General features: G+C 46.1%; 1 protein-coding gene across 1 annotated transcript; it reads right to left on the reverse strand.

The window, feature by feature from the left end:
* Window positions 1-614: 614 nt before the first annotated feature.
* Window positions 615-12,587, reverse strand: LOC119363430 (cysteine-rich receptor-like protein kinase 25). The gene is made up of 8 exons (XM_037628783.1): window positions 11,751-12,587; window positions 5,518-5,628; window positions 5,265-5,431; window positions 3,328-3,336; window positions 2,737-2,947; window positions 2,405-2,642; window positions 1,371-1,521; window positions 615-1,200 (listed from the first exon to the last, which is right to left on the reverse strand). Exons 1-8 carry the CDS (start codon window positions 12,550-12,552, stop codon window positions 892-894), a joined length of 1,998 nt encoding a protein of 665 aa, XP_037484680.1. The 5' UTR covers window positions 12,553-12,587; the 3' UTR covers window positions 615-891.
* Window positions 12,588-18,341: the final 5,754 nt, after the last annotated feature.

The raw sequence follows: 18,341 nt of genomic DNA on the forward strand, positions 1-18,341 counted from the left end.
TATTTTGGGTCGGCTTGGGAGCTCTTTGTTGGGCTCTCTGGACCATTAGAAACAAATTTATTATTGAGCATTACCTTCCCATCTAAGCCTGCTGATGTTCTTTTCAAAACATGTATATTCTTGCAGCAGTGGAGATCATTGACTAAGGAGACTGATCGGGACGCCCTGGACCTGCTCATCGACAAAATTCGGGCTTCGGCTTCTCAGATCTCCGGGAGGAACCCTGTCGTCTAATCCTGGTGCTGTAGTTTGCGGAGATTAGGTCTTTCTCCTTCTCCGGCCTGTGCGCCGTGTATGGCAGTTGCGTGTATCTTTCCTGCTTTGGGTACTCTCAACCTTCTCCTTATGTGTGTGTTATCCTGTGAACTTGCGGTATCCGTGACGCTGCCTTGAGGCTTTATTTATAAAGTCGGGCCTTGGCCTTTTCTCTAAAAAAAATAATACATACTCCCTCCGTTCCCAAATAATTGTCTTTCTAGCCATCTCAAATGGACTATAATATACGGATGTATGTAGACATGTTTTAGAGTGTAGATTCACTCATTTTGCTCCGTATGTAGTCACTTGTTGAAATCTCTAGAAAGACAATTATTTAGGAACGGAGGGAGTATATTACAACATAGCAAAAAACCACCTGAGGTTACACAGAAGAAATAAATTTACGAGAGAATGCAAAAAGAGGGTAACTTTCGACATGTTGATGGGCATGGAATTTCTGTGCATCAACTACGTTAGTCTACTATTCCGCAAAAAAAAAAAAACTACGTTAGTCTACTATGGTCCTTCCTTTTGGTAAATCTGATGAGAATAGTAGCCATGTATAGTGAATTATTAATTACCTCGTTAGTAGTACAAGTTGATTGGCCGCCTACACTTGCTCAGTTGCTCCTGTTATCTGCCGTCTTCATCAGTCAAGGCGACGTTACTGATGTAGGACGATTCACCAAAGGAACTATTTGACTCCGGTAAGCTTGATAACCTAACGTTGAAGTAGGCCGGCTGTCGGGGCTCCGGCAGCGTGAGCCCCTCGCCGCTGAGCATGGCGACGACATCGGACATGCTGGGTCGATCGTCGGCGCTGTCCTGGACGCACAACAACGCCACCTGGACGCACTTCATCAACTCCGTCACCGGGTAGTCGACCCCGAGTACCTGATCGACCATCTCGTGCCATTTCGCCTCTTGCCACAGCTGGTAAGCCTGATAAAATTAACACAAGGTTTGCAGTGAGCGGGCGCCTCTTTCAGGTTATCAGCAAAAACCAAAATTGTGGTTTTCCCGTTTGCAGATGAGCGGATTTCGAGGACCAATTTTTTTTTTTTTTGAGCCGAGACTATAGAACAATTGTAATTAACGCCATATGTACTTACATATCCTGTGAGATTGAAGAACTTTCCGTACTGGTAGAAGCCTGCAGTCCTCTTCCCACTTATTATCTCCAGGAGCAAGACGCCGAAGCTGAAAACATCGGATTTGGTGGAGAAGAGACCCTCTGAAGCATACTCTGGAGCGATGTAACCGCTGGTAAGATACATACAGAAAAACTGAAGTTCAGTCATAAGATCACCAACAAAGAGTACATTTCTACTCCTATGTGTCTTTGATTTTTGTTGGTGAGGCAGCTATGTGTAGGGCTGCAAGAAAAGCTCGAGGCTCATGAGCTGCTCGAGATCGACTTGAATTCTGGCTCGACTCGAGATCGACTTTTTTTTTTGCGGGGGACTCGAGATCGACTTGAAAGGAAATGAGCTGAGAATGAGCACTTTACGTAGCTTGATCGAGAAACGAGCCGATCTTGAGCCAGTATTGGCTCGCTCGATTTTAGCTCGATAGCTCGATATCATACAAGTATATTAAAAAAATTTCATGTTTATTACAAAGAAATGGTTAATTTATTACCATATATGTTGTGTGCGATTTTTTCTCCATTTTACTTACTAACAAAACATGAAAGCTTAATTAAGTGCAAAGAAAATTTTGCCTCAATATGGTGCGTGATCAGCCGTACATTAAATATCTTATTATTTTTGCCAAAGTTTGAGAGAAGATGCACCTTTGTTTTCTTCTCTTGCTAGTTCATCCATGATATCTTATCTTCAGTTGAGAAAGAATAAGTCAAAATTTAGTGATTTTTTATGTTGTGGCCTATCTTATGTGAAATTTTGCCTGAATTATTCAGAAAAATATCATTTTATTTAGCCCGAAACCAGCTCGAGATCGACTCGAGATCGTTACAGGCTGATCACAAGCCACCTTTTACAGCTCGACCTTGAGCCTCGTTTAATTTGAGCTCGCTCGATTTTTAGTATGAGTTGAGCTGAGTCTAGCCCAACTCGCTCGAACTCGACTCGTTTGCAGCCCTAGCTATGTGTTGTGAAATTTCATCAGGACTGTAATAACTTACTGCGTGCCGACGACCCTGGTCGTGTTGGCCTCCGTGACATTGGAGCAGAATATCCTCGCCAAACCGAAGTCCGAGATCTTGGGGTTCATGTCGCGATCCAAGAGGATGTTGCTCGCTTTTAGATCCCTGTGTATAACTCGCAAGCGGGAATGCTTGTGCATGTAAAGAAGCCCCTGCGCGATCCCATCGATTATTCGGAAGCGCCGCTCCCAGTTCAGTATCGCCCCCTTCGCACTATCTGTACAGAAAAAATTGCAACGAGACGGGTAAGCGAATAAGATCTGGCAGAAGGAGATGCGTGCATGTGAGTCTCTATCTTGTTGTGCGTGTACCGAAGATGAAGCATTCCAAGCTTTTGTTGTGCATGTACTCGTATATGAGCATCTTCTCCTCGGCCTGGAGGCAGCAGCCCAGGAGCCTGACAAGGTTGGTGTGCTGAAGCTTGGCGATCAGCTGGATCTCGGTCTTGAATTCCATCAACCCCTGCACGGAGCACGTAGAGAGCCTCTTGATTGCGACCTCAAGCCCGCCAGGCAGTTCGCCCTGAAATACACATGTTAGAAGTATAATTATGTTTAAGTTAGAGATTAGGAGTTAGAGATATGATTGGTTTAAACCATGTACGACTTGTCCCCTACTCCAAGTCTCTCTCACATATTGTACTCTATATATATCCCACACTTGGGTCAGATCAATACAACAACAATATTCATCCATCTCATAATTTCTACATGGTATTAGAGCGGTTAGTCTCACGACGCCGATCCTAGGCCTCTCCACCACTTCCGCAGCGCGCCGCCCCCGGGGAGATTAATCTCCTCTCCTCGGGGGCGCGGCACCCGATCTATCAAAGATTAGATCGGTTCTTTAGTTTATGTTAGATCAATTTCTCAATTCCATCCCGTAGATTTTTTGTTAGCTACCAAATAAATCTTGAAGATTGGTGTCAGCTCAGCGTATGTATACGCGGCTACGAAGCACCAGGTCGTCCACCAGGGAAGTTTGGAATCACAGAAGGGCGATCTTCCGAATCCGGCTACTCCATCTGCATCAACAAAAAGCGTGCGGCCGCACTCCACCAAGCCTCCTCGAGCAGTCTCCATCGTCAAAGGTCCATCCAGCCATGCATAGGTACGCTCGTGCAAAGAAAACTTGCATGCTCACGTATCCATCCAGGAACCAGCACACGGCCACGCAAACTGATCTCCTACAAGGAGATCTGGAGATGCATGCAACAGGACTAGATGCACTTCATCGAGCCAGACGTCGACGTCGGCAAGACGCCACCGGCTGCACACCGAGCATTACGTCTACACCAGCCGTACGCATCGTCCTGCGAGCTTCGTCGAGCAGGCCAGATTTGTGTGGCTTCTTCGCGGATCAGCGTCGTACGTCGGCGCTTGCACGATCCAGAGCAGGCGCGCCGACCCCAGGCGCTGGAGCAGCCAGCTTCAACCACGCGACGCCGCGGTTCCATCCAGCTCAGGCGCAAAGCGACTTCGATCTGGAACCATCCACGCCACATGCATGGACGTGGGACCCAAAGTGACCAGCAGATTACATGTTCGCATGCAGGTTTCAGCGATGAGAAACTTCAAGCACGCGCCAGCATCAGACTGCATCGAGATGTTACACGACGCACCGTGTCTCCGATCACGGGAGGGCACTACACCAGATAGTCTTCATCGACCCCGAATCACTGCATCGAGTTGTACAACTACGCCAAGCTACGAGCCAACATACTTCTTGGACACCACACGGCTTCGACACTTCATCGCCGCGGAGGGACGCCTTCAAGCGACGCATCACTGTCGACAATGCCGCTGCAACACCATCGCCGACACTTCATCGCCAAGGTCTTCATCAACGTGGTCTTCATCAACATCTTCGTCAACACACCGCCGCCACCTCGTTCACAAGATGGACACCTAGCGTCCTCTGACAGACTTTTCTGCAAGACGTGCCTCCGACGACGGCAATGACCGCGTCACGACGACGGCATCGACCGCGTCCTTCACGACGGCACGACTGCATCGACACGACGCCACTTCAGTGACGACCCTACTTGGCCACACGGTTATGGCAAAATCGATGTGTGCTCGATGGGCTTCATCCGGTCTTGGCAAAACCGGTGGACTCATCGCTGACGACACCCTCTGACATTCGCAAGGTGCATCGTCCACGTCTGCAGCTCCGTCATAGCGCATATTTTTGCGCCTCCGGCTTTGTGCGGCTTCATCATCCATGACTACCTCGACCACGGATACATCACCATGATCGGCTACCTCAACATTAATGGCTACGTCTACAGCCACACATCGCCAACAACTCCAGTCAACAGCGTCCGCGTCATCACCAGCGTTCATGCCACTCCCGCTGCGACTGCGGGAGGGAATAGAGGAGAGTTAAGGGAGGCACCAGAAGGGGACACAATCACCGCCCTAGGTGCCAACCTATCAGAGACGCAGTTGATGATGGTGCAGCGGAGAAGACGACGGAAGCGCAAGACTTCAAATCCAGTCGTACTCGTCCGCTTCACTCCCGCTACGACTGAGGGGGAATGTTAGAAGTATAATTATGTTTAAGTTAGAGATTAGGAGTTAGAGATATGATTGGTTTAAACCATGTACGACTTGTCCCCTACTCCAAGTCTCTCTCACATATTGTACTCTATATATATCCCACACTTGGGTCAGATCAATACAACAACAATATTCATCCATCTCATAATTTCTACAACACAGCACTTACATTTTACTAGAAAAGCATTGCACCGAATGATCCATTCGTGCGTAACTATCAGAAATTCAGTATTGTGTGTGCATGCGTTACTGCGTGTAAGAGTTGGTATCCTGTAAACAGCGCCAAAGCCACCCTGGCCGAGCTTGTAGTCGTCGGAGAAGTTTCTGGTGGCGTCTGCGATCTGGTCGAAATCGTAGAGCGAGAACTCGGAGTCGCTCTCTTCGATTTTCCATAGCTTGAGCACCTGCTCCATCTCCATGGACATGGTTGGCATGTTCGCCCTCCCTGATTAATTGTACACTCGTCAGATCGAGATCCAAGCAGAATTGCAGGGCAACCATTTGTGAGGAGAACATGTTGTACTTAGCTACCTCTTCTTCTTCGCCTTCTCATCCACATGAAACATGCCAAGAAGCCGCAGATGAGCACGGTCACGGGGACTGCTATCGCCACGATCCAAAGCGTGTGCGTGTTGCTGCTCCCTGCACAGACCGAATTGAACAATGTCCCAAGTTGGATGAGAACAGTCTGCCATAAAATGCTAGTACACACTTGTGCAAGTGTTTTTTAACAACATTTGTTTGCTGCTAGAATTACAACAGTTAACTGTTCGAGGTAACCTCAATTTTTTTAGTCTCTGGTGACTGCACATTGGTGGTCGCTGCACGAGACATGATGAGAAGAAATTCGCATACGGAGGGCGAAACCAACGAATTTAGTGGGGCCACGAGTTAGTGACTATTATACTGGCCGAGTACATCAAGCTCAAGGATGCTGATTGGACCTTCCGTGCGGGTAGGGGTTCAACGACGACCCAAGCGGAGTCCAACACCGGGGTCCCGCCGGTGGAAGCTATCACATCTCAGCGTGGGGTCGACATGATGTGAACGTCCACGAAGGCAAAGCAAAGCAGCAGAAGCAAGACCAGCATTTTTGTAGATAATGATCGGACGTAGCTACTACATTTGCGCATAAACAAAGGCTGAATTTGTCGCGTACATACGTGCATGCACATATGCATCCGAATTCGGCAAATTTGACAAATTTGACCTATATACGAAATCAAATCACAGAATGAACTGTCCGTGAAACTATTTCACGCGGCTGACGTGTGGCGCCTAGCTCTCAGGCGCTGCACTAGTGCAACGCCCGGGAGTTAGGCGCTGCACTAGTGCAACGCCCCGGAGCTAGGCGCTGCACTAGTGCAACGCCCCGGAGCTAGGCGCTACACTGTATAGTGTGGCGCCTAGCTCTCAGGCGCTGCACACTGATTTAGTAATTTTCTGAACACACGGGTGCGACGCTGGCCGTGTAGCGCCTATCTCTGAGGCGTTGCACAGTGTAGTGTGGCGCCTTCGTGTCGGGCGTCACACAAAAAGGTCAGCCGCGTGAAATAGTTTCACGGATAGTTCATTCTATGATTTAATTTCGTCCAAATTTGCCTTCGGATTCTGTAGGCACTAGCTAAGGTAGGCATGTGATGTGAGTGAGTGCGCGAGTCTGATCTGATACTTAGAACAAAGGTTGGCCGGTGGCCATGGCGGTGGAAATCATCGACGAAGAATTTAGGATGAAAGGTTAAATTGAATCTATCGACGCAACTAATCATCAAAGGATCTCGTGGCGCACGTGGATCGGCCTGTGGGTGTCGCTCGATCAACGGTAAAAAGCCGTGGGGTTGTGTGCAAAGAATATATCAAATCTGACCACAAAACCCAGATCTAGCTAAGCTGTCGGCCACGCCAGGGTTAACAAGGAGATCTACTAGCTAAATCAGAGTGACACTTGCCAGCTACACGTACGACCCACGAGTAATATTTGTAATGGTAAACTGTCTTTGCCGCTGACTCTCTGTACAGAACGAACATACAAGCTGGTATACTTGCTGTAAGAAAAGTCATAGTGCAGTACGAAAATTCCTCGGCGCGGACGAGCTCGCGCGCTCTCTGTATCGAGAGGCGTTCGTTTCCTTGGAGATGTGGGATTCCAGTCGTGGGGCAGCTGGTTGGTTAGGCAAGTTAATGTGTGTATGAGACTGTCACGGGACGGCGTGGGTGACGGTGTTGGGTCCGACGTCAGGGGGTGTTTGACGATGATATTGTGACGGGTCGTTTGTTTCCTGTTCTGTACTAATATGTACCGTAGTACGGGAACGGCACGCAACGGGAGGCCCACCAGATGTATTAAACCCAGCCCCCGGGTCCTTGTTGGTCTGCTCCCCATTCGATCCCCAGATCCAGAGAAGACATGCCAGCCATCAGGGGTGGATGCGATTTCTACAGATGGGAGGAAGCCTACGCGGCGCATCTTGCGGCTTTTGAGGAGCAGCACATCCAGTGGGACAAATCGGGGCCGGTGAGATGCGGGGGGCTGGCGGCTGGAGCTCAAGTTGTGGAGGCGGCGCAGGTTCATCCCGTTCAGCAGAATGGAGCGCCGGAGGCGTCGCAGGCTGCATCTTTTGCAAGTACAGTCGCAGGATACATGCTGGCGGCTGCTCCAGCTGCCGGTCGTCAGGGTGCCGTCGTCGCCGATGCTGCATCCATAAATCTGGTGGTATCTGTAGCAAATCTATTCATTGGCGTGGCGATTCTCATGCTACTGGTGGCGGATGTTGTCCTGCGTGTGCTGAACTAGGCGATCTGGTGAAGACGACAGCAAGACTTGCTGCAAGTTGTGTTAAGTGCCATGTAAATTAAGCTCTTAAGTACGTTTGCTTAGTTGGTCAAAGTGTGCTGGTCAGTACTGAGTGACGCTGTACCCATGTAGTGCCCAATGCTGGAGACAGTTTTGGAGGTGGTAATGTACTGCTGATGGTGTACCAGTGTCTTCCAAATACTTATGAGTTCTTTGCGAGATGGCACTGTACATCTGATAGATGGAAGCGGAAGTTCCCGAATATAACACGCGATGTATTCACAAGGTAAACATTGAGGTACAAGATTGTTTCTTGCTTGAAGGATGGATGTAAGGTGTAGATGTGATTTATGTTCGCATACCTCATGTGAGGGATGAGTCTGGAATGTGCATGTTGCATGCAATCAGGCAGTATGATGGGGAAAAGATGATGTGTCCACTGACAAAGGTAAGAGACCTCAGTATTTCCCATTTTCAAATTTTTGTTGTAATTTTAGTTGCAGTTTATTCGTTTTCTCAGTGTAGTCGTTTGTTGTATGAATGGATTTGACGAAAACGTGCAGAAAAACCTGGATACTTTCCGACAAACAGCTTTGTTCGAGGTATTTCGTCTGCAGGATGAGCAGGGGAATTTTGTGGCCGATAATGTCCTACGGGCTGCTCTGGAGGAAGATGAGGGATGATGGGGTCTGTTGTTTGTGCTTTGAATGTACTTTGGATTTGAGCACAAAGGATGATATATCTGATGTGTCGCATGACCAAATCTAGGTGTTTTGCACGAAAGCATGTAGTTTTTAAAAAATAGGGACGTATGATGATGTGGCAAACTTTTTAAGTGCGTGGATGTATGTTATGTATGGACTTAATAGCTGGTGTGCTTCGTGGTTGATCTGATATCATTTCAATATTTTTTTGTACCAAGGTTTTAACACATTTTGTGTCATATAGAGGCATTTTTGGATTCAGTGATGCTCATGCGTAGTGTCGATTCGAGGACGTTTTGATATCCTTTCAGTCTGTCCGCATAGGGAAGATGTTTATTAGGATCACATGCGCAACGCACGCCTGTTTGGATGACGAATGGAAGGGCGGGAAGAATCGAACCTTAACAAAATGTTAGTAGCAATTTCTTTTTGTGGCCCATATTTTTAGCCCTGATGTGCATTTAGGATTGTTATGAACAGCCTCCTTTTTTTCAGAATGTGTGGGTGCATTTTAGAACGTCAAAACAGTCCATGGATATATATTCTTAGCCTTGTAGCATACGTTGCAGAGCAGGGGCAGTCATTTGTTTTGGTGGCATAGTTGGAGTGTGATTGTTTTTGCTACATATGTAGTTGATTCTATAGGAACCGTTGTTCATTTATTTCCGATGGAGTCTAATTAGGAATTGTTACGAAGTAGCAAATTTTTGGAATGTGTCGGTGCACTTTTAGAGAGAAAAAATAGTTGAGCGATATATGAGATATATATTTTTTCCGTTCTTGCTACATACTCCCTTCGTTCCATAATGTAGTGCCTATAGATTTTTTGAAAAGTCAAACCTCACAAACTTTGACCAAGTTTGTGGAGAAAAATATTTACATCTAGAGTGCGAAACATCTATCACTAGATTCATCATAATATGTAGTTTCACACTATATATTATTGGTATTGTAGATATAAATAGTTTTCTCTACAAATTTGATCAAAGTTTGCAAAGTTTGACTTTAAAAAAAATCTATAGGCACTACATTATGGAATGGAGGGAGTATATCTTTTTGGAATGTGCCGCAGAGCTCTTTTTTTTTAAGTGGGCATAGCCAGCTTGTGACCGTTTTTGTTACATATGTGGTTTGGGTTTATAGGAAAGGTCATTCATTTTATTAACATTTTTTTTCTATTTTAATTTTTAACACGGCGCGTTTTCGTGTTTTTTTACCTTGTCTCAAGTTAGGAGGGGAAAGAAGTGGGCCACGTTTGGTCTGATTTGTTTGTGGGCCCAAGTGCATCCATAAATTATATTTTTTATAGTTTTGCTCACACTTCCCGCCTATGTTTTGTACGAACAGCTTCATGATACTCAAGATATTATGCAATTGCTCGAGAAAAAGGCAGTAGGAAGGCTGACACCGTGTGTTATCTTGGATGGGTATTCCTTTTTTTGGCGCCAAGCACAGTCTGAATATGGTTGACATGCTGGGTGGTTTGCAGGCATCATACAAGAGGTAATAACATGCATAATTCTGAGAAGGTGTGTCAACATGCTGAGTCAACAGTAGACTCTTTTTTGGGATTCCCTGCAACAATCACAACAATTGCAAGTGTGTCAACTTTTTTTTTTATAATGTGAGCCTATGTTGCCAGTAGGACAAAAATATGTGGCAATGATTCTGAGAAGGTGTACTTACAGAGCAGCCACAAACTATCTCCTGCATACACTTTGTTCTTCCAACATTTAGCTTGCTCTTTCCGTATCTAACTCCAAAACCAATCTCCACGAGTAGAAATTGTAGTAATCGTAGGCTTCTCCAAGTGAATCAAATTTGGTTCCCATAGCAGGAACTATTACAGTGTCAGTTTTCTTTTCTGCATATCTTGCTTCCATAGCACTCACCCTGTCAGCACAAGGGTGGCGCTCGGCAGTACCATTTTTCCCGCAAAAAAATCGGAAGTGGCCTACCAACTTACCAAGTGATTGGATCGGGCATCTCTAGTCAAGAGAAAAAAGGTGACTTGGATTGAGGGAATATCTACGTCGATAGGTAAGAAGGCAAGACTTCAACAGCTCCCGTCGTAAATTAGTTCATGAATGAACATATAATACTGCCGGATCCGTACGCATGGTGCACAAAACAATTCTTACGTCCATATAGGCTGATGTGCACGGCCGGCATAATCTTCTATGGACATCAAAAGTCAAGCGGGTCCTACTCGAAGGCAAGCTAGGAAATTCCCCACTGCCACACTTCTGTTAGACCTTGAAATTAATTTGCACATTGTGACGATTTTCACAGGGAATTTCTCTATGGTCCTTTTATCGTAGGCAAAAGTATTTTCTTATTGCATTGATGAACATAAACAATTTATCATCATGATTATATGTTCTTTTTTAGGGTATCATGATCATATGTTCATGAGTCATGACTACTAGAGTTAATCTTATTGTACCCCTCAAAAAAAGTTAATCTTACTGTTATAATATCGTCCAAAGAAAGTAATGCACTGATCAAATCTAGTAATTTATTAATTTTCATCAATGCATATATTCAGTGGCGGAGCTTGACTGGCATAGCAGGGGTCAAATAGGCAAAGTATGAATGTTTCGAGAGGCCAAATGAGAATATTTTCTTTCATCTAAGTCCCTAAAAAATATGATGCGTTTCCTCCCCAGGTAATTCTACCCACCCTTTATTAAGAGAAAAAAGATAAGTCCAGCAAATTCAATAATTAGTTTGCACACTCAATGAGGCAATGTTTTCTTGTATTCTCGAATGACATACCAGGAACGATTCTGCTTACAAAATCTCCAAATATACGCAAATCAGAAGTGCATATATAAATAAACTCATATAAAAAAATGCATATGCACTACCGGAAGTCTAACCATCGATCATTTTCATTCTCCTCAGATCATTTTCATCCATGAACTGAAAGGATATGCAAACTCACGGCTAATACTCCACTAGCATGAAGGAGGTCACTCCGCGGAACCAAATTCAGCAACGCACAAGCTGCCTCAGTTTGTAAACGGAGCAAAACTATTTACCAACTTGGGACACTAACTAATGCAATGGACGCCATTCCAGATGAATTAAAATGGAGAATTTGCTACTGACCGGATTAAAAGAAGCGAGAGTGATTTTGCAAATGTAAAAAGCTACTCCCTAGAATGTCCTTCCTTCCAAAGTAAGTGTCGTGAAGAATTAAAACCACGACACTTATTTTGAAACTGATAGAGTACATCAAGCTAACAAAATTTTGGACTTACCTTTGGACGGATCCAGCAGCGGCGTGAGGGTCACCATGTCGCCGGTGGTCTCGAAGAAGATATCTTTCTCGTACCTGACGGCGCAGCGCACCCCAAGAATCCTCCCGCCCACCCTCCCGCTCAAGAACTTGGGCATCTGTTTGATGATGCCGGCGAGGCAGGCCCGGCACTGGGCCGTCGTCAGGTCCGGCGTGCACTGCGCCAGGCCGTAGACGTTGATCTTGTCCGGCGGGAAGCCGGCCTGGCCCGTGGCGTACCTGCCGCTCACGTTGCTGGCCCTGTCCGCCACCGCGTTGGCCAGGCTCGTGACCAGGCCGTCGAACGCGGGGACGTTCCCTCTGGAAACGTTGTTCATGTTCGACGCGACTCTCTCGGGCGAGTTAACGGCGCCGGCGAGGAAGTCCTGGCTGTAGAACCGGATATGGCACTGGTCGTGATAGACGGTGACGTCCTTGCTGCGGCCGCAGAGGTTCACCGCGTCCTTGAACGCCCTGGAGAGGCACGCGCCGCAGTCGTCGCCGGTGTAGTCCCAACGGCAGAGCGCCAAGCCGTACGCCGTGTCCGGCGCCCGGCCGAACGCGCCCGCGGAGAATCCGGAGGCCGAGGCGTTCTTGGGGAGCACCGCGGACATGCTGGCGAGGTTGGCCGCGAACGTACTGTTGGGCTGGTAGAGTCCATCGGCATCGCTCGTGGGGCCGCAGAAGTGGGAGAAAGCGTTGATCACCGGCACGGCTCCTTCATCGCCGGACGCCGGTGCTGGCAACGAGCTGGCGGAAACGAGGATGAGCAAGAGGGCAAGCATGGTAGGTGCCAACTTGCTAATGGAGTAGAGGCTAAGAGTGGCACAAAAGCTTAGCTGCTCATTGGCGTTGCCCACTAGTACTTATCTAGTTGTGTTAGGCATCAACCCTAGTGAGACTTTTTTATCTTAAGGCTGGTCATAGTGGGTAGTAACTTAGACTAGTAACATGCATATGTTACTAGTCTATGTTACTACATCTATAGTGGGTAGTAACATATGTGTAGTGTCATGCATCACCTCATTTATTACTTTGTAGACTCATTTTGCATTGGGAACCGCTATGTGATGGTAACATATTATGTTACTCTATTTGCCTCTCTCTTCATTAATTACCGGACACATCATTTTTTTTGCTTATGTGGCATGTATGTTACTACCTATGTTACTCTCACTATGTTACTCCCACTATGACCCGCCTAATACATTAGTGGGTGTACAGAAGTAAAAATATAGCACTCCGGGCTCGGGTTTAGATGAACTAAAGCTAATGGCTGGTTGCATTAGCTATGATAGCGAGGGTATGCTGGTTTTAACTCGAGGGTTGACTTTGAGTACAGGCTGCCATCGGTGTGGACATTGAATGGTGAAAAATAATAACGAAATTGCGTGCGTAACTCTTTGGACTCTACCCAGCGGCAGATGGTGTCGTTTCCGAATTGTTTACAAGGACGGGGCGAAATTGCTTGAGGGACGACACTTTACGCACGATCTGCAAACGATGTTCCTCTTCAACAGCACTAGCATCAGCTAAAAAAAGAAAAACAAATAACCTCCTGTGTGCACACTCATTCCTGGCCCTCCACGTTGGATCGTGCAGCCATCGGCTCAAATCTTGTCGTGTGTATAGCAACGCCCATCTGAATGAGAAGTTGACGTGCCACTGCCACTGGGTTTGTTATCGCAGGTGGGTCCCGTACCTTACAGCCGAATTTGGTAAATCCGGACCATATACCGCGGACGCGTCCGGGCACACATGTGAGCATCCGGATGGCCTCTTATATCTCGTGTCCGGCATCAACATATTTTAAATCCCGATTTTCAAACCCATGCAAATCCATGCACGCTCATCGTACATGTCAATGTTGTAGTAAATAACAAATGCTTGTAGCAAAAATACATAGTTTTATATAAATTTTATTTTAAGTGCACAACTCAAACATTAGCTCTTTGGTTTTTATTATGGGTCCACATATGCTTCACAAGATTATTGAGTAGCTGTGTGTGTACCTGATGATCTCGAAAATTTTGATGCATCTGCAGAAAGTTCATAAGCTGAATTGCATCTTGATTCTTTAGGATTTGAACTTGTTCTCCAGACGCTTCAAAATCATTGGTTTGCGCAACACCATCATCCTTATTGTCAACAATCATATTGTGCAAAATAACACAATATGTCATCAGCTACCACAAAGTTTCTGATTTCCATATCATTGCAGCTCCACGAACAATTCCCCAACGAGCTTGAAGCACTCTGAATGCCCTCTCCACATCCTTTCTAGCAGCCTCCTGCATTGTTGCAAAGTGGCTTCGTTTGTTGTCGTGTGCTTCAGATATGGTCTTCACAAACGCCGCCCATTGAGAATAGATGCCCACAGCAAGATAGTATCATGTGTTGTAGTCACGAGCGTTAACACTGTAGTTTTTTTTTCTTTTTCGAAAAGGGGGGATTCCCCGGCCTCTGCATCAGAACGATGCATACGGCCACATTTATAAATAAATAAAGTAGTTCAACAATGTCTTGCAAAGTGCTGCAACAAAGGATGCTGGCTCACAAAGAGCTAGCAAAATAAAACAAGGCCCAAAAGCCACAACCGACTGGCATAATAAAGAGAGATAGGTAAACTAATCACCTATCCTATTACATGACCGCCATCCAAACCGGTTGAAGATATCCCGCGCTACCATCTCCCACCAGGCAGATCCAGTAACCAAACACGCCCTGGCCCCCGTCGGAGTGAGTAATGACCACGTACGGGTTAGCGCAGTAGCTCGGAATAAAACCTGCAAAAAATGAATAGTTGTTGTTCTGTTAAAAGCCAAGTCATTTCTGCAGTTCCAAATTGCCCATAACAACGCACATGCTCCCACTCGAATTTGTCTAGCTGTTTCGGCCTCTATACCAACCAGCCACGTTCCAAAAAACGATCTGACCGAATTCGGAGGAGTAATGTTAAAGGCAATTTGCACCGAGCGCCACAACACCCTTGCCATCGGGCAATCAAAGAAAAGATGCTTGATAGTTTCATCCCGATCACAGAAACTACACCTAGTAGAACCTGTCCAGTTGTGCTTAATCAAATTATCTTTCGTTAGAACGACTTGTTTATGTATAAACCACATAAACACTTTGATTTTCAGAGGAACCTTAACTTTCCAAACGTGTTTGGAACTAGGAATAACACTAGAGTTGATGACATCAATGTACATCGACTTGACTGTGAATTCACCAGATTTAGTAAGCTTCCAACACAACTGATCGGGCTGATGAGTAAGCTGAACCTCCATTAGTCTACTCACCAGATGAATCCAAGCCTCCCACCGGTCACCCATAAGCACCCTCCTAAATTGGATGTTAAGAGGAGAAAATTGCAAACTCGTTGCAACCAGAGCATCCCGTCGCTGCACAATACGATAAAGCGCCGGATACTAGAGTGCCAGCGGTGCATCACCTAGCCAAGTATCCTCCCAGAAACGAGTGTTATTGCCATCACCGACAATAAACTTTGTTCTATTAAAGAAAGTAGCTTTGACCCTCATTAGCCCCTTCCAGAAAGGCGAATCAGTGGGTCGAGCTGTCACCTGCGACAAGGTCTTAGAGTACAGATACTTGTTACGAAGAATCTGCGCCCAAGTTGCCTCAGTCTCGGCAGATAACTTATAAAGCCACTTACTGAGAAGGCATCTGTTCTTAACTTCAAGGTTCTCAACCCCAAGACCCCCTTGGTCTTTTGGTCGGCAGATGACATCCCATTTGGCTAGACGGTACTTTCTCTTAGTTTCATCGCTCTGCCAGAAGAAACGTGACCGATAGAAGTCCGGCCTTTTCCTAACTCCAACTGGTACTTCAAAAAGGATAAAAGAAACATAGGCAAACTCGTGAGCACCGAATTAATGAGAATCAATCGGCCTCCATACGACATTAGTTTGCCCTTCCAGCAGCTCAGTTTCTTCTCAAACCTATCCTCGAAACACTTCCATTCGTTGTTAGTCAACTTACGATGGTGAATGGGGATACCTAGGTAAGTGAACGTAAGAGTTCCCAAATCGTAACCAAACAGTTGCTTGTATGCATCTTGTTCCTCTTTGGCTCTACCAAAACAGAACAACTCGCTTTTATGGAAGTTGATCTTCAGACTGGACAATTGCTCAAAAAGGCACAAAACCAGCTTCATATTTCTCGCCTTAACCAAGTCGTGCTCCATAAAGATGATTGTATCATCGGCGTACTGCAGAATGGACACACCACCATCGACAAGATGAGGCACCAAGCCACCTACTTGCCCTGCCTCCTTTGCCCTTCCTATCAAGATTGCCAACATATCAACAACAATGTTGAAGAGGATAGGAGACATTGGTTCACCTTGCCTCAGGCCCTTGTGTGTCTGGAAATAATTCCCCATTACAAAGCCTCCTGGACACCGGAGAGCGTTGAAGCACGTTCATGTCGTTGTCAGAACCCAATATTCCAAAGAAATCATGCCAAATCCATAAGTCATATGATGCCACTGCTTTCAATATGATGGTGGCCTCTTTGGTGTGAGCTTGATACATTTCTCGCAAACCTTTGGGACGGTTTTTCCATTGCCAATACTTGCAATCAATTGATCCGAGCATTTCTAGAAACTCTCTGGCCTCTCCAATAGCCAATAATTTTTCAGTGCCCTCCACATTTGGTTCTTTCAGATACTCTGCTCCAAACACCTACACCACGTCGCAGGCAAACTTTACAGTAGTCTTTGGCATGTGCTCTTCCCCAGCCTGACCATCTCACTAACGACATCTACGGCAGTACCAAGTGCAAGCATCCTCAGACCAGACGCGCATTTCTGCTTAGCACAGAAAAATAGTTGGCCGTACCAATCACTTGTGAGCTTGAAGTAGTCATCGTGTGCCTCTAGTCCCTCTACAATTCGCAAAAATAATGGTTTCTGCATGCAAAAATGGTGATGAACCATGGATCATTCGGGAAAGTTTGGTTCGAAGCAAAGTAGTCCTTCTGCAGTAGCCGTGCTCCGAAGACCCTACCCCGATTGATCACTCTTCTCCGTTTGATTGAGCCCTTGAAGTTGAGATATGCTCCACCCACCGGTCCATATTCTCTTGCATGCTCATGTCCATTTCTCCATTCGAATCTGACGAATCGAAGGACTCATCTTGAATCATTTGATCAAGCTCCGTCGGTCCATACTCCTCGTCTGACGAAGCATCCAAATTCATCACTTTCCCTTAAAAAATCACAAAAAATCAGACGAACAATGCGTTGAACAAATAGAGCGCAAGGGGCAGCCCAAGAGTAGCCAGACGTACCGCGATGGCGTACGGGTCCACGATGACGTCCCTGACGACGAGGACGGAAGAGAGGAGTGTTGCACCGGTGCTGGTGGCACAAAGACTCGGAACAGCTGTGGAGTGCGCGCCGCAACGAAGCTGCGAGACGGACGTCATAGAGGAGGAAGAAGAGTGGAGGGAGCAAATAGATCCGGTAGGTCGAGGGATGAATTTGATGCAATTTGTTGTGGGGTAGGGCTGTCGGGTCCAACGTAACAGACGTCAAATAATATTGAGGCACACAAAATTCACGGAATACGTTTCATAATTCATAAAACATTTGTGTAGGCGTACCTCAAAAAGAAAATTGTGGTAGTAGACCAAATACTGCCCTGTTTTATGAAAAAAGACTAGACTTGTGCATACGGGACCGGCTACCGTTCAGTTGACTGAAAATAAAATTTGGGTCAGTCGCCTGACCCATACTTGTTTCAGTCGACCTTGCCGGCAACAACGTGTGCACATTGCACTTATCGAGCCTCATACTCATGCATGTGCACGTTGCATGTCACCCTACGGCTTAAATTTTGTCAACTGCGCTGGCCGCATGGAGGTGTACTTATCGGGTCGAGAGCAAGTGAAAGCCATGCACGCCCACGGCTCCAACTTAGAGCCTCCAAGCTAACTGGCCCATACCTTCTTCACGCTTAGATGACTTAGACTTCTTCACATTGATTAACACTATACCGTCCTGCTCCCATAGTACTCCTTCCGTTTCAAAATAAGTGTCTTAAGCTTGGTACAAATTTATACTAGAGTTAGAACAAGTTGAGACACTTATTTTGAGACGGATGAAGTAGTTCCTAGAAGCGCATATACACATAAGCTAGCTTCGCATGTCGGCCGGCTAGCTATGCAACCACACGTAGCTATGTCACTCGGGCGAGCGGCTCCTGTCTCGTTGGTTAAAATGTTAAACATCACCACAGTTAGGAGTGCTTCTTTAAAAATGCTACATACACAGAGAGCTTGTTACTGATCATATTTACATCCGAAAAATGGAAAAAACACATAAAACAAAAAATGACAGAAAATTGCAGCTTTTCATAAAATGGAAAAATAACCATATAGTAGTGCAATTTTTAGACAGTGGTACGAATCATACACACATTGCATAAAAATTGTAATGGGGGCTATTATTTGATAGGCGCCTAGTTTTTTTGGGCATTCAGTCAAATTGTCTCCACTACCCGATCAAGATCCAAAGGCCCATCCGCCTTCTTTCCCCTATACTAACACTA

Source organism: Triticum dicoccoides, chromosome 2B (assembly GCF_002162155.2).
Source record: "Triticum dicoccoides isolate Atlit2015 ecotype Zavitan chromosome 2B, WEW_v2.0, whole genome shotgun sequence".
In the NCBI taxonomy this organism is placed as follows: Eukaryota; Viridiplantae; Streptophyta; class Magnoliopsida; order Poales; family Poaceae; genus Triticum; species Triticum dicoccoides.

What these genes read in the sequence shown, in the direction of transcription:
- LOC119363430 (XM_037628783.1), bottom strand. Translation starts at nt 12,552, where the DNA reads ATGCTTGCCCTCTTGCTCATCCTCGTTTCCGCCAGCTCGTTGCCAGCA. An exon ending in GAGAAGGCGAAGAAGAAGAG is followed by an intron (nt 5,432 to 5,517) that starts GTAGCTAAGTAC and finishes ACAATTAATCAG; the next exon opens with GGAGGGCGAACATGCCAACC. An exon ending in ACCAGGGTCGTCGGCACGCA is followed by an intron (nt 1,522 to 2,404) that starts GTAAGTTATTAC and finishes GTATCTTACCAG; the next exon opens with CGGTTACATCGCTCCAGAGT.